We start from the raw sequence: 15,530 nt of genomic DNA, 5'->3' as shown, positions 1-15,530 counted from the left end.
TGCCTTCAGGTGCCTGGCCTTCCAGGCAGTAGAGCTGAAGAGTGGCATTGGTGAGTACATTTTGAAACTGCTTCAATTACAGTTACGGTGTGGACAGATTAAGTATACAGAGTACCTGGCTAGTTCTGTTGGAGATTCACTCATCCAGACAGAAGGAGTGCATTCCACCACGCTCCTGATTTGTTTCGTGTGTCTGATGAGAAGCATTTCAGGAATTGGGAGGTGAACCTATCACTGCTGGTCTTAACCTTCTGTTGTAGCTACAGTTGGATTTCTGCTCGATGGTGGTGTATAGCACGTTATGTAGCACGTAGTGTACAGCGCCAGCAACTCTGGTTCAGCTTTGCTGCTCTCTGTAGGGAGGTTGCAGAGGCAACGGCCTCTGGTCCCTCTGATCACGGCCCTCGGATGCCTCCGTTTCCTCCGGCATTGCAAAGACATACTTGCCTGTGGCTCCCGTAGGTGTAACTGGGCGGCACATGTTTGTTGGGCCAGAAGTGCCTGTTGCCGTGCTGAATCGCTAAGTTTCAAAAAGCAAATGCCATTGCAGGTTAGGAGCTGATTTCTATCCTCATCTGATAGCTGTGATTATTGTTTGCCATCTATACGGTACAGATGCTGCAGGTCTCAAATCGGAATATATCTGATGTATAGTGTTCGTGGCATCTCGACACGAGAGGTGTTCCGAATGAAACTGAACACTGATCATCCCATTTCTGACCTTACAGTGAAGCAGCTGAATGTGGCCAAACACAGGACCAGCTGCTGACACGATTGTCGAACAACGTCGCCATCATCAGTTTCCTTTATACTGGATGTGACTTCATCCCAAAGAGAAGTCCTCATAAACTTCAACTTTTCTGGGACCCCCTTGATGCTTCAAACTCTTCCCTAGATTCAAGGGTGGTCACTTGCACCTTCTCAGTGAGTTTACTCATTGTGTAAGGCTGTAATGAAATTGGAAGGAAAGTGGTTCTGATGGAACCCAGACAAGGCAACAATAAGTGAATTATTGAAAAATGCCATTGAATGGCATAGTCAAAGACATGTTAGTCATGTTGCTGACTGACCTAATGATATTTTTGCTAATGACGGCCTACCAGGTTTTATATTTGTAGTTGGTTGGTTTAGACAGAGCTATACCATATTCTCATTAGCTTTTCTCTGCATTCTAATGCATTGCCAAGGTTGACCCAACGGAGAATGCTCAGTGAGAGGAAGCTGGTGTGAGGGATGGAGCGGACTTGAAAGAAATTTACAGTAAATGCAGGCCTCATTACATACTTTTTTCAAAGTAGAATGTATCAAAAGAAATTTGATTTCAAAAATACCAGAGATTGCGGATAAACATTTCTGATTGAATCGTTCAGAATATTCCACGCAATTTTACAGATAGTTTCCATCACTAAGTCAAATGAGCAGCATTAAAAGAATGATTAGTAGAATGATGTGACTGGAATTAAATGGATAGAAATAAGTTTAATTAAGGATGCACAATCTTCAATTCAGTAACGTGTTTTGAGGGGATAATATTTTTTTCCCTTTTTCTTTTATTCCCCTAGAAACATGAAGATTTTGACTGTCCTGCATTCCTAGTCCTATGCCCTAATAAGTGCAATACTTTTATTCTGAGAGGAGAGGTAAGTTGTTATGTTTAAGTTTCCTCATGGTACATTTTCAAAATTTGGTTTGTAGACTGCTGTTTATTTATTGAATTTGTGCAGGGAATGGACTTTGATTGTAAAATATAACATTAAAATTTAATTCCTCTGAGGAAAATAATCATGTATAACATCTCTTCAGACAAATCAGCAAGGTGAAAAACAGCCTTTAACAGAAAACAGAAGTTTGAACCAAATTGTGATTGTTATTTTGTTTACAACCCAGGCATCAACATTTATTGCCCTGGGTATAGGCGGAAGAGTGCCACAGTTGGTAAAGCTGCCACCTCACCGCTCCAGGTTCAATCCTGACTTCCAGGGCTGATGAAAACTTGTGAGGATGAAAGTGGGTCAGGGTAGGAACAGTGTAAGAACGGGTGCCTGATAGTCAGTTTGAACTAAGTTGATTGAAGGACCTGTGTAATGACTGTATCCCTCTGACTGTCTGAGATAGTGTTAGGCTGTTGAGGCCTTCTGGTGCAGGTACTCTCAAAATGCTGCTGGGGAAGGAGGGAGCGCCCAGATCTGCATCCAGTGTTGAAGGAGTAGGATCATATCTGCACATCCGGAGAGTGTAACACAGCTTCCCACAGACCTGAAACCTTAGTCCTCCTCTCTGGTAGAAATGGTGAATTTGGGAGGTGTGTAAACGGAGGGCTTCTATTTTGACCTGCTTTGCTTGAAGAGTTCTGTGCATCAGACCAAGAAGGCATGGTCTCTGATCAAACATCTGCTCTTCATAGACATAGTTGCGAGTTGGATTATGAGTTGAATATGCATGTGATGGATCAGGAAGTCACCTGGCTAAAGGACAACAGAGGCACTAAGAACAGAAAGGAAAAGCACTCTTTGTCCTTGGTTCATGTTATGAGAAATCCTGAAAGCTTAACATGGCAATAGTATAGTTTTAACAAGGAACTGAGGACCTCTTTTTAAAAAAAGTAAGTTTCATGCTAATATTACTGTCATTTAACCCTTGACTATGACAAAAGATCCACGGTACTCTATCCCCACAGTTGCAGGCCGGGCTCTCCCAAAAACATCACAGCAATGCTCTGACATTTGACTCCATGTGAGTGTAGTGGCGGAGCACGGACTTGCCTAATTCATGCAGGGACTCTGCCATCTGAATCGGCTCCATGTTAGACCCGTATCTGAAACAGTTTGAACAGAGAGGACTGGTTATGAGAGACATGTTAAATATTTTATTATCCAAATTAAGTGTGATTTAATGTTTTCTGATACTTAAAATATTTAGTAATTAAAGAATTTATTTTAAATGTTCTATATTTTTCAATCTGTATTTTAATCTTTCTGACTGTGAGTGTAGATGTTTTTGAAGTTGACAGCTTTGATAGCAAGCAAGGCTGGTGTCATCTTGGCCACCTGTAAAACAAAAATTAATTGGTACCTGGACAGGGCATGTTCGGATTCACTCATGTAGAACAGGTGTCCACACATTTCTTCATCATTTGAGATCCGATACTTTAAAGGCCAAACTCGGGGACCTGCAAGTAAACTTGCTGGTGACACAAAGGTTGGAGGTGTTGTGGATAGTGTGGAGGGACATTGATAGGATGCAAAACTGGGCTGAGAAGTGGCAGATGGAGTTCAACCCAGATAAGTGTGAGGTGGTTCATTTTGGTAGGTCGAATATGATGACAGAATATAGTATTAATGGTAAGACTCTTGGCAGTGTGAAAGATCAGGGAGATCTTGGGGTCAAGGTTTGACACTCTAGGCTGCTGTGCAGGTTGACTCTGTGGTTAAGAAAGCATACAGCGCATGGGCTTTCAACAATCGTGGGATTGAGTTTAAGAGCTAAGAGGTAACGTTGCAGCTACATAGGACCCTGGTCAGATCCCACTTTGAGTACTGTGCTCAATTCTGATCGCCTCACCGTGGAAACCATAGAAAGGGTGCAGAGGAGATTTACAAGGCTGTTGTCTGGAATGGTGAGCATGCCTTATGAGAATAGTTTGAGTGAACTTGGCCTTTTTTCCTTGGAGCGACGGAGGATGAGAGGTGACCTGATGGAGGTGTATAAGATGATGAGAGGCATTGATCGTGTGGATAGTCAAAGGCTTTTTCCCAGGGCTGAAATGGCTAGCACGAGAGGGCACAGTTTTAAGGTGCTTGGAAGTAGGTATATAGGAGATATCAGGGGTAAGTTTTTTACTCAGAGTGGTGAGTGTGTGAAATGGGCTGCCCGTGATGTTGGTGGAGGTGGATACGATAGGGTCTTTTAAGAAACTCCTGGACAGGTTGATGGAGCTCAGAAAAATAGAGGGCTATGGGTAACCTAGACAATTTCTCAGTTAAGGACATTTCTCAGCTTTGTGGGCCGAAGGGCCTGTATTGTGCTGTAGGTTTTCTATGTTTCAATATTTCACCTTTCATCCTTAACCTCCGATCTCTACTTCTAGTCTCACCCAGCCTCAATGGAAAAATATGCATGCATTTACCCTATCTATGTCTATCATAATTTTGTATAACTCTATCAAATCTTGCCCTATTCTCCTATGCTCCAAGGGATAAAGTCCTAAGCTATTTAACTTTTCACTATAACCCAGGTCCTCAAGTCCTGGCAACATTCTTGTATATTTGCTCTGCACTCTTTCAACCTCACTGATATCTTCCCAGTAAGTAGATGACCACACAGTAGTCCAAATTCGGCCTCACCAATTGTCTTGTAGAACTTTGGTGACAGAACATCATTACGCTTGATTTATGGAGACAATGTGCCAAAAAGCTCTTTTTGTGACTCTGTCCACCTGTGACACTCCCTTAACTACTTGAAGCACTTGACATGTAGGTTGCACTCTGTGTCAGTACCTTTCCTTTCTTGACTGATAAAAAGAATAACCTTCCTTCTACTTGGAACCTACAGTAATTGAGGTGCATACCATTTCAAGACAGAAATAAAAATAACTTCCTTTTCTTTCTCAGTTAAATAACCACCAGTTACAGTGTCTCAATGTGACGATGTCCTGTCCTTTCTCTCAGTATGGATGCAATTTCCAGGTTAGTACATTTTAATCATTTTATTCCTATTAAAGTTTAGCTATGCTGAGAAGTCTAGTTGATCAAATTCTAGCTGTAGAACTTGAAATATTTGGAGACACCGTAAAAAGCAGGGATTAGGCAGTTGGATTCTGGCAATTTTGCAATCAGAAGTTTCTTCAGGTGCCAAGTAGAAGGTAGAAAATCTTAAAGTATAATAAGAAAGAAAATGAAATGAAGGCAAGGAACAAAAAGTTGTGGTTGTCCTATACTACTTAAAAACTAGCTGAATCCAAAAAGCTAACAAGATATTCGTGTTCAAGTGGTTATGAATCCACTTATTCACAAAGACACCTGCTGCAGAAAAACTAAGAACCATCTAGGAAAGCCCAGATTCAGCTATACCACAATTACTGGAAAATTCACTGAACAGTTACACGTATGATTATGTGAATTACATGGACGATTATCTAAAAATCCAAGCAAGCACAAAAAAAGTTAAAATATGAAAAAAACAATGATTTTACTCTAATCTAACAGCAGAAAGAAAATACTAAAATATTCATTGTGCTATAGCAGTTACAGCCATGATGCAATGTGTAAAATGAAATTCACACTTTCATGAGCTAACCTTGCTTGCTAACTCCAGCTGAACTTTATATTGTGAAGCTGAATTCAAATATTTTTCTCTTGTTTCCTTCACCATCATTGAACTTTCTTCTGCTTTGTTCTTGTAGGGAAACAACCAAGAAATGAAAATGCATGAAGTTAGTACAATGGCCCAGCATTTAAAATATGTGCTATTGAAGAATGAACATCTCGAAAAAACGGTAAAAAGTGGAAAAAGTCCAAGCAAAGTGTTTTGTTTTTGAAGTAAAGGCAAATTCAATAGTGTGCCTAATACATACCTGATCACTTTTATGTTGGGGTGTGTCAGTGTTCACAAATTTGAAATTGTTTGGGAGAGAAGGGAGATGAGATAGTTGTTGTGAGAGAGGGGCTGAAGCACAGATCTGCAGATTACTCATACAGCTTGCCCAGCAATGGTTCTATCACTTCATTGTTCTCCAGAAATGAGAGCTGACACCTGTATTAAAATCATAATGTGTCACTGGCTTTGAATACTGAACTGTAGAAATTCTTGCTTTGGAACAAATAGTTGAATCATTGTTCAGATATGTGCATTAGTCTCAGCAAAACCAGTCCCTGAAGGAGAATTGTCAGTACAGTTGATATCTTTTCTGAGGGCTTATTATCCTTATCCAGTATGTTATTATGATGCCATTATTTAAGATGTCACTTAAATATCTAAACTTCTAAAGAGTTATCCTAGCTTGCATGCTACTTTATGTTTTTTCACGTCGCAACTTTGGGAGAAAACATTACCTTTTACTCATGACTCAGAAAGATGACCAGCTTGGTCCCTGATTTCTTTGATATCGTGAAGGGATCATTACAATCACGTTAAGGGGAAAACCAGAATAGGTTTTTGCCACAGTTATTCTCGTGACTCCTGCTAGAAGCACCGTGTATTCTGGTTAATTACATTTGACCAGTGTATTTCGGCTCAATTAAGCATCTGCCCCTTTTACTGAAGTTTCATGGAAATCGTTAAAAGGGAAAAAAAAACAAACTACCATTTAACTGAGTAACTCTTCATGTATTTAGATAAATACAAAACAAGTTGAACACTACCAGTACCTCTACAGCACTATAAAACTATATCAGTTCCTAATAGTTATTGATAGTCAACATGTACAACAAGCTGGGGGAACTCAGCAGGCTGGACAGCATTTGTGGAAACGAGCAGTCAGTGTTTCAGGCCGAGACCCCAAGACGGTGAAACTGTTCCAAATGTCTTAACTGCCTATTTCACGCTGATAAAAATCACTGCTTTCTGAACACAAACGCGTGTAACTGACACAATTTAAAACCGATCACTGTAAACACGGAGTAGTGTCTAACAACCGCAGTAGTGCGTGTGACTGACTCCAGTTAGAAACAGTTCAGCAACAGTCCCCTGCCCCATTAAGCAAAATAAACGACAGGATACTCCTTGTCCCAAATAAGCAGCTGCCCTGATTAACAGTGGTCCAATTGACTAGATCCACTGCATTTGTGAATACATGTGCAGCCAACTTCTCCTATACCTATGATAAGATGATCAATGAGGTCTTTTAAATTAGTGAAGTACTATGCCATTGCTGGTGTGCCTTTAGGCAACAATTAGCCAATACTAGTGGTCGGTTATGTTTTCTGTTTCACTTTCAGCTACAAAGAAAACACTACAAAAAACTAAACTTGTGTTTCCTTCTGTGTTTGAATGTGAAGGTAATTTTGTTTAAAAACAGAAGGTTCTTATTATCCTGTGTGATGTAACCCTGCAGACTCTGAGTATAGTTTCGCATGAAGCTCCATTGTTCATTGTCTTTTGGTTTCTCATTCTGGAAGTCAGTTTAACCTTTTGGAAACACCACCACATTTTAATGCAATTTAATGCGGATAAATGTGAGGTTATCCATTTCGGTTGCAAGAACAGGAAAACAGATTATTATCTGAATGGAGGCCAATTAGGAAAAGGGGAGGTGCACCCGAGACCTGGGTGTCATTGTACACCAGTCATTGAAAATGGGCATGCGGGTACAGTAGGCGGTGAAAAAGGCGAATGGTATGTTGGCATTCATAACAAGAGGATTCGAGTACAGGAGCAGGGAGGTTCTACTGCAGTTGTACAAGGCCTTGGTGAGACCACACCTGGAGTATTGTGTGCAGTTTTGGTCCCCTAATCTGAGGAAAGACATTCTTGCCATAGAGGGAGTACAAAGAAGGTTCACCAGATTGATTCCTGGGATGGCAGGACTTTTATATGAAGAAAGACTGGATCAACTAGGCTTATACTCGCTGGAATTTAGAAGATTGAGGGGGGATCTTATTGAAACGTAAAAAATTCTAAAGGGATTGGACAGGCTAGATGCAGGAAGATTGTTTCCGATGTTGGGGAAGTCCAGAACGAGGGGTCACAGTTTTAGGATAAAGGGGAAGCATTTTAGCACCGAGATGAGGAGAAACTTCTTCTCACAGAGAGTGGTGAATCTGTGGAATTCTGTGCCACAGGTAACAGTTAAGGCCATTTCATTGACTATATTTAAGAGGGAGTTAGATATGGCCCTTGTGGCTAAAGGGATCAGGGGGTATGAAGAGAAGGCAGATAGAGGGTTCTGAGTTGGATGATCAGCCATGAATCATACTGAATGGCGGTGCATGCTCGAAGGGCCGAATGGCCTACTCCTGCACCTATTTTCTATGTTTCTATGTATTCAGCTACAAATTTGCACCATAATATCTGGGAATGTTATGATTACTTATTGATGTCTAAACAGACTGCTCATTTTACCTTATTGACTACGTTCCCTCTAACATATTTTTACAACAGCTGGGCAGACCAACCATAGCTTTCAGCAGGAAATTATTACACTGCCTGGAAATTGTGTGGCACTTTATATTAACATTATATAAAATAAATTCCAGATGTGCAGAAGTAAAGGCTATGTGCGTGAGAGCATTTGGTTACTGTGCGGCCACACACCTACGCAGTGTAGGGGGAACAGAGCTTATTGCTGCTGTCTCCACCCCCCCCCCCCCCCACCATCTCCATTCTTCTCCCTGTCTCCCTCTTCCTCCTCTTCTCACTCATTTATAATCCTCCTTAGAGAATTACAAAGTTAATACTTTGGGGGCTATGAGTATTAATGTTAACGTAGTTCAGCCTTAAAATGTTATACTGTACTGAACTAAGAAGTGGCACAATAAAATGAGAAGGTGCCACTAAAAGGGATTTATTGTTGTAAGATTGTTTTGACTGTGGCTGACTGGTATTGAGACTGGTTATCTTGCTCAGTACATTTTTAATGGTCCTGCCACCAGGGTCAGTGGATATCCAACGTTATCTGTATTTTCTCTATTCTGCAAATACAACAAACCCAGTTAATGCACCATCTAGTGGTCCGGTTGATGTCCAGTGATAAAAGGCTGACGTGGAAGCTGAACTGGTGAACAAGTTAGCAAAGGGAACATGGTGTGTCACATTATGGTGCTACAAATTCCCCACCGCCCCACACTTGAAATGCCCAAGTTTAAAATAGGCAATTGCTCGTTTCAGCCAAATGGCAATACTTATTTGCAGTAATCTCATTTTAAAAGTTGCCTGCTACAGATGTTGGTGTGGTTGGTGCATTTTGGGCTTAAAAAGCAGTGTCTATTCACTCGATTATAGAAACTACATTCAAATTGAGAGGTAATCCATAAAGGTATTAATATTCCACTATGAAGAGCAAGGCCTAAGTGTATCCCAGTTCTATATTGTTGATGATGGAGTTTTGTTCATCGACCGCGGGCTTCTCGTCTGCTTGGGTTGGGACGTAGGCTGCTGTCGGGATAGCTTAAGTGAATTCCTGTGTCAGATAGTTTGGGCGGCACTTTGCCATTAGATATTCCAAGTCTGTTGAGCTGCAGCTTGCCAGAACCATCACGTCCAAGCATCATAAGGAGTGAATTAGTAAGCAGACCTTCAGCCTCTTACTTTGCCCAAGGACGCCGTACACTCCATTTGGAAAATGCAGAGGAAGGCCTGGCCTCTTTATTTTTTTTGTTTAAAATTGTACTGTTCGTGTTTGAAAAAGAGACTTTTAGACTTTGAAAGCAGCAGGAAGACATGTTAGGCTTCTGATGCTGAGTCAAACTGGAGCATGTTTGACAGGGAAATGCATCATTATTTCTGAAGCAGCTCACAGAACAGGTCAGAAGATGTCATTTCGTCTGTCTGAAAATTGTCAAATACAGTGAGTTTGCTTTTCTGGGTTGTTGAGGAAGATAAATTAGGCATCTCTTCAATGAGAAAAGTACTCCCAACTCATCTATATTGCCTGGATTGGGGAGCAGGCCTTCTGAGAGTAGGTTGAGTGAACTCGGCCTTTTCTTCTTGGAGCGATGGAGGATGAGAGGTGTATAAGATGAGAGGCATTGATCATATGGATAGTCAGAGGCTTTTTCCCAGGGCTGAAATGGTTGCCACAAGAGGGCACAGGTTTAAGATGCTTGGGAGTAGGTGTAGAGGAGATGTTGGGGTAAGTTTTTTACGCAGGGAGTGGTGAGTATGTGGAATGGGCTGCCGGCAACGGTGGTGGAGCCGGATATGATAGGGTCTTTTAAGAGACTTTTAGATAGGTACACGGAGCTTAGAAAAATAGAGGGCTATGGGTAAACCTAGTAATTTCTAAGGTAGGGACATGTTTGGCACAACCTTGTGGGCCGAAGGGCCTGTATTCTGTAGGTTTTCTATATTCTCTTCAGCAGATGTAAGGTTCTTGTGGGTTTCATCAGTTGAAAGGCAGAAAATAATAGTACTTTAAAAATCATCCGAAAGAGAATGATTCAGAAGGAGATTTCAGTTGGCATATTCTTCCAAAGTTCGCTTGCTTACAATTTGGATGGAGAGACTGGGAAAGAGCCACTCTGTGAATATGGTGCTAGAGCAGTAATCGATCAAGTAACCCCTAGAGATAAAATCCCACTGTGGAATTTAAATGCAATCAATAATCTAGCTTTTTTTTCAAATTGTTATCATTAGTAACAATGTTAAGAGAAACTGATTGTTGTGAAAACCCATCTAGTTCACAGAAGTCATTCTGGGAGGGAATTGCTCAGTCTTGTTCATGTGGGACTTCAGACCCACTCCTTTGGCTGAGCAGTCAAGGGGTGATCCAAGGCTGCCAAGAAATGTTAGATGGTCTTTCTAGTGCTACCTAGTTCATGAAAAATAAATACATCTTAGAAATTGAGAACCATCAAGGGAGCTCATTTATCATCTAATGACTGCAGCAAGTTATTGGTTTCCGTGGAAAATAGATTACAGGTTATCTGATCGAGGGATTTCGACATTTTACTTGGAATTTAATGAGATTGCCAAGCACCAGTTTTAAAACCCTAGAGTCCTCATTGGACCAAGAAGTAGTCAGAATCTGTAAATCAGTAGCCATGCAAATGACTGAGAGGTGAGATTGCAAAACCGAAGAGTGGTTCAAGGAGAATTTTGTTTGTGAAAATATTCAGATGGTACTCTCTCAGATCCTCTTCATGATGGTCAGTATCACCTGAATTGTTTCAACTTTCAATCTAGTTAACATTCTCAACACTCAAGTTTACTTCAGCTTTTAATGTTCACTTCTGTTATTAATGAAGTGACATATTGCACTGTACTGTGAAAACTTTAGTTACTGATCAGCTTTATCAGCTTGCACTATTCTGGTTTCTTTCTAAATCATTCACACAACATAATCTGTTTTACAGCCTTCCAGTTTTAAAACAGAGTTGAAGAACTTCAGACCTTAACAACCACACCCACTTTCTCTCTGAGCAAATATTATTGGGGGTAACTGCACCAGAACCACTGGCAGCAACAAAAGTTAAGATGGAATTTGAATGTGGAATTGCATTCACTAACACATGTACTCAGATATAGTAGAAAACTTCTGTATGCCATCCAGACAGGTCATGACATGTATACTTATATCGAGGGCATAAAAAAACAATACAGAATATAGTTTTTCCTTAAGTGCAGTGTTGATAGACAGATAAAATGCAAGGGGGCACGATGAGGGAGATTGGGAGATCAAGGGTTTATCTTTTAGCCTGTGAGAGGTCTATTCAAGAGTCTGATAGCAATGGAATAGAAGCTGTCCTTGACTTTAGTGGTCTTTGCGCTCAAGTTTCTGTATCTCTGTATCTAAGTTTCTGTATCTGTATCTCCTGCCTGACGAGGGAGAAGAGAGAATAACTGAGGGAGGGAGGTCTTAGCTGTTCTGCCAAGGCAACAGGAAGTACAAACAAAGTTAACAGATTGGAGGCTGGTTTCTCAGAGAGATGGGTTGCATTGCAACTTTCTGCAGTTTCTTGTGACCTAGGACAGAACAGTTGCAGCACCAATCTGTTCCGCATTTGGATTGGATGATTTCAATGGTGCAAGGGTTATCAGGGACATGCTGAAAATCCTATACCTTCTGAGGAAATGGAGGTGTTGGTGTGTTTTCTTGGCTGTAGCATTCTCATGGGTGGAGCAGGACATATTGTTGGTGATATTTATAGTGCATCCTGGAACCTGAAGCTCTCAACCATCTCCAACTCAGCGTCATTGATAGACTCAGGGACTGCACTCCACCGGGTCCTCCTTTGTAACTGAAAATCTTTTAAAAAAGCTACAAATGCTGGAAATGTGAAATAAAAGAAAGCAATACAGATACTTACCAGTCAAGTGGCACATGTGGAAAGCAAAAAGGTTAACTTTTCAGAAGGAAGACTCGCCCCAGCCCGCCGTCTGCTTTCTTTCCACAGATACTGCCTGACTTGCTAAGCCTTTGTCGTGTTTTATTTCTCCTCTTGCTTCGCACGTGTACAGTTTACCTGCTGCTTTCCTGCCAGAAAAGCCTGAGCCACAGATATTTGTCTTCTGCCATAATTTACATGCTTCTATCCTCAGGTGTTTTAACCATTTCATTGGACATATATAACCATATAACGATTACAGCAGGGAAACAGGCCATCTCGGCCCTTCTAGTCCATGCCGAACGCTTACTCTCACCTAGTCCCGCCGACCCGCACTCAGCCCATAACCCTCCATTCCTTTCCTGTCCATATACCTATCCAATTTTACTTTAAATGACAATACCGAACCTGCCTCTACCACTTCTACTGGAAGCTCATTCCACACAGCTACCACTCTCTGAGTAAAGAAATACCCCCTCGTGTTACCCTTAAACTTTTGCCCCCAACTCTCAACTCATGTCCTCTTGTTTGAATCTCCCCTACTCTTAATGGAAAAAGCCTATCTATCCCCCTCATAATTTTAAATACCCCTATCAAGTCCCCCCTCAACCTTCTATGCTCCAAAGAATAAAGACCTAACTTGTTCAACCTTTCCCTGTAACTTATGTGCTGAAACCCAGGTAGCATTCTAGTAAATCTTCTCTGTACACTCTCTATTTTGTTGACATCTTTCCTATAATTAGATATTATATTACATATTATTAGATATTATATTATAATTAAATATTATATTCCTATAATAGACATCTTTTGTCTATTATACTGTACATCTCCTAGTTTGCTCAAAGGTCAATAAAGTTAAATATTAACTCTGTTCACTTATACTGGCCTTCCTTCCAAAGTGAGAACAAAGCTTTCTGAAGTTATTGGAAGTATTTGCTTTAGAACCAGTTTTCCTATTTTGAGTTTAACCTTTTCTATAAGTCCCATGATAGGTTCCTGATGTATCACAAATGGGCAGTGATTATCTGGTGTTTGCCAGGGCTGGTGCCCAAGAAGAGCCATGGAACTTGGCAGCTGGTTTATTTTGTTGTTGAAATATGATACATCAGGAGCTGATTTCATTAAAAACGTCATTTAGCTGGAAAGGCTGTCGAAAAGATTCATAGTGATGTTATCGGGAATGGAGCACTTTAGTCATAAGGAGAAGCTAGGTGGGCTGTTTTTTCCCCTTGGAATACAGGAGTCTGAGGGGTAACGTTAGGTACATATAAAATCATGAGCAGTATAGATAAGGTACATAGCACATTCTTTTTGTTTGGGTTGGGCAGTTTAAAACTAGAGGACATGGATCTAAAGTGAGAGGGGAGAGATTTAAAAGGGACCGGAAAGAAAGCTTTTCACAGGTGGTGGGTATATCCAACAGACCACCAAGAAGACTGGAGTGGTGGGTACGTCGTTGCCAATTAACTGGAATCTGAAAACTCATACTTGTCCCTCAATTACACTTTATTTACTTGTGCACAAGTGTGGCTCCTGTCACCGTACTGTTCTGACGTTTGAGCAGAGCAATGCCGTTTTTATATAGAATTGGCTAGCAGTTGCAGGCACTTGGTAAACTGTGGGTTGTTTATATCCCTTATTTGCATAATCAATTCCCATTCACAATACGGGTGTTAAATGACACTTTGAAGTTGGTAAAGTGATTGTCCCGTAGTCGGAGTGTGCATTGCATTCTTCCATCACATCCCTTTCATGCCAAATGGCTGCAGATTGATGCCATCCAAAGGGAAGTTATGCTCTTCAAGGACTTCTCTTCAAAGACCTTTCTCAGCCGGGTTGACTGTACGCTATCTGCCAACTATACCTTAATCCTTCCCTTGCTGCAACTTCAACAGGTCCTATTGAATGAATGAATGAAATTTTATTTCGGTCAGTAGAAACATAATAAAAAGCACAATTTTCAACGAAGATTTCATAAAACAAAATTTAATAATAAAAATCTTTAAAAGAGTCGGAAAGGGTGTAGGCTGAAGCTACAGCTTATTAGACCTACCCCTCGTACTTTATACAGCAATATATTTGGCATCAATCATCACAACACAACAAAAAAATTTCATAATCTTTTCACACAAAATCCAATTCCAAGAATCATTTATTTACATTACTCCCATTCATTTTAAATCATGTATTTTATATTTGTTCATTAAATTATTTTTAAATAATTTTTTAAACTTGTTACGCGTAGTGCATGTTTTTGAATTCTCACTACAACTGTCCCATAGATTCACCCCCTGACTGAAATACAATGATTTTTTACATTTGTTCATATCCTTTGTTTTTGAAGTATACATGTTCCTCTCAAATCATGTTGACTTTCTCTCATTTTAATCAATCTTTGGATACTTTGTGGGAGCTGTCCATTTTATTACTTTACACATTATTTGTATTATTTTAAAATCTATGAAATCTCTGAATTTTAAAGTATTTAGTTGAATAAATAGTGGATTGGTTGGCTCATAATAACTTGTCTTATTTATAATTCGTACGGCTTTTCGATAGTAATAGTAATACGTGTGGTACTATTATTATGTTTAAGAGGCAGTTAGACAAGTGTACAGATGGAAAAGGTGGAGAGGGGTATGAGCCAAATGCAGTCATATGGGGCAAGTTCATGTGACTTCCTTGGTCACCATTGTTGAGCCGAAGGGCTTGTTTCAGTGTTGTGTAACACACTTCATTCTGCTGATCTCAGTATGAAAAGTACTTAAAAGATACTGGTGGTGCATTGAATTTCTTTGGGATCATGGCGAGATGTAGACTAACGCCCTGATCTCTAGAAATCACTTGTTAACTTCTTTTCTGGATTACTGAAGCCATTGAATTTTGATATCTCTTTAATAAAAATCTATGTTTAATCAATGAGAAGGTTCACAACTGCAGAAACTATTCACTGGGTCAGCCACATTCTTTCCATGTTGTTTAATCCGGCTGTCGTGCTGGTGACAAACGCACATTATATTTGTATAGGTGTATGGTTTAATTGCTTCCTTTGAATACTAGACTTAATGCATTGCGAACTCGGCCTTGTGTGAACATTTCACTTTAGATCTTAGTTGATGCGATCAGCTGTTCCAGTACACATTAATGCTAATTGTGATAAACAGTTCACAGAGTGTATCACTAGTTACATCAACTTCTGTGTGGACTGCAATGTTCCGGCAAGAACTGTCCTTTGTTATTCAAATAACAAGCCATGGGTAACAAAGGACATTAAGGAAATCCTGAACACTAAAAAGAGGGTGTTTCGAGATGGAAATAGGGAGGAGCTGAGGACAATACAGAGGGACCTGAAAGCCAGGATCAGGGAGGCTAAAGACAGGTATAGGAGGAAGCTTAAGTGGAAACTCCAGCAGAACAACATGAGAGAGGTTTGGAGTGGGATGAGGACCATCACTGGGTTCCGGCAAACCAGCAACAGAGGAGCTGAAGGCAGTGTGGACATGGCCAACGAACTTAACCTGTTCTTCAATAGATTTGACACTGTAG

General features: G+C 40.4%; 1 protein-coding gene across 3 annotated transcripts in view; it reads left to right on the top strand.

The window, feature by feature from the left end:
- Positions 1 to 15,530, top strand: part of traf3 (TNF receptor-associated factor 3) — a 79,768-nt gene that overhangs the window by 48,754 nt on the left and 15,484 nt on the right. For 2 of the 3 annotated variants that reach the window (XM_059958842.1, XM_059958848.1), the window contains exons 6-8: positions 1,563 to 1,640; positions 4,611 to 4,685; positions 5,402 to 5,494. In XM_059958842.1, coding sequence (XP_059814825.1) covers positions 1,563 to 1,640; positions 4,611 to 4,685; positions 5,402 to 5,494 — 246 coding nt within the window. The remainder of the gene's footprint in view (positions 1 to 1,562; positions 1,641 to 4,610; positions 4,686 to 5,401; positions 5,495 to 15,530) is intronic. The other variant, XM_059958857.1, reaches the window with a different exon arrangement.

The sequence above is a fragment of the Hypanus sabinus genome, chromosome 2 (assembly GCF_030144855.1).
Source record: "Hypanus sabinus isolate sHypSab1 chromosome 2, sHypSab1.hap1, whole genome shotgun sequence".
Lineage (NCBI taxonomy): Eukaryota > Metazoa > Chordata > Chondrichthyes > Myliobatiformes > Dasyatidae > Hypanus > Hypanus sabinus.
The sequence above is the reverse complement of the archived record's forward strand: the minus strand, read 5'-3'. Positions and strand labels throughout refer to the sequence as shown.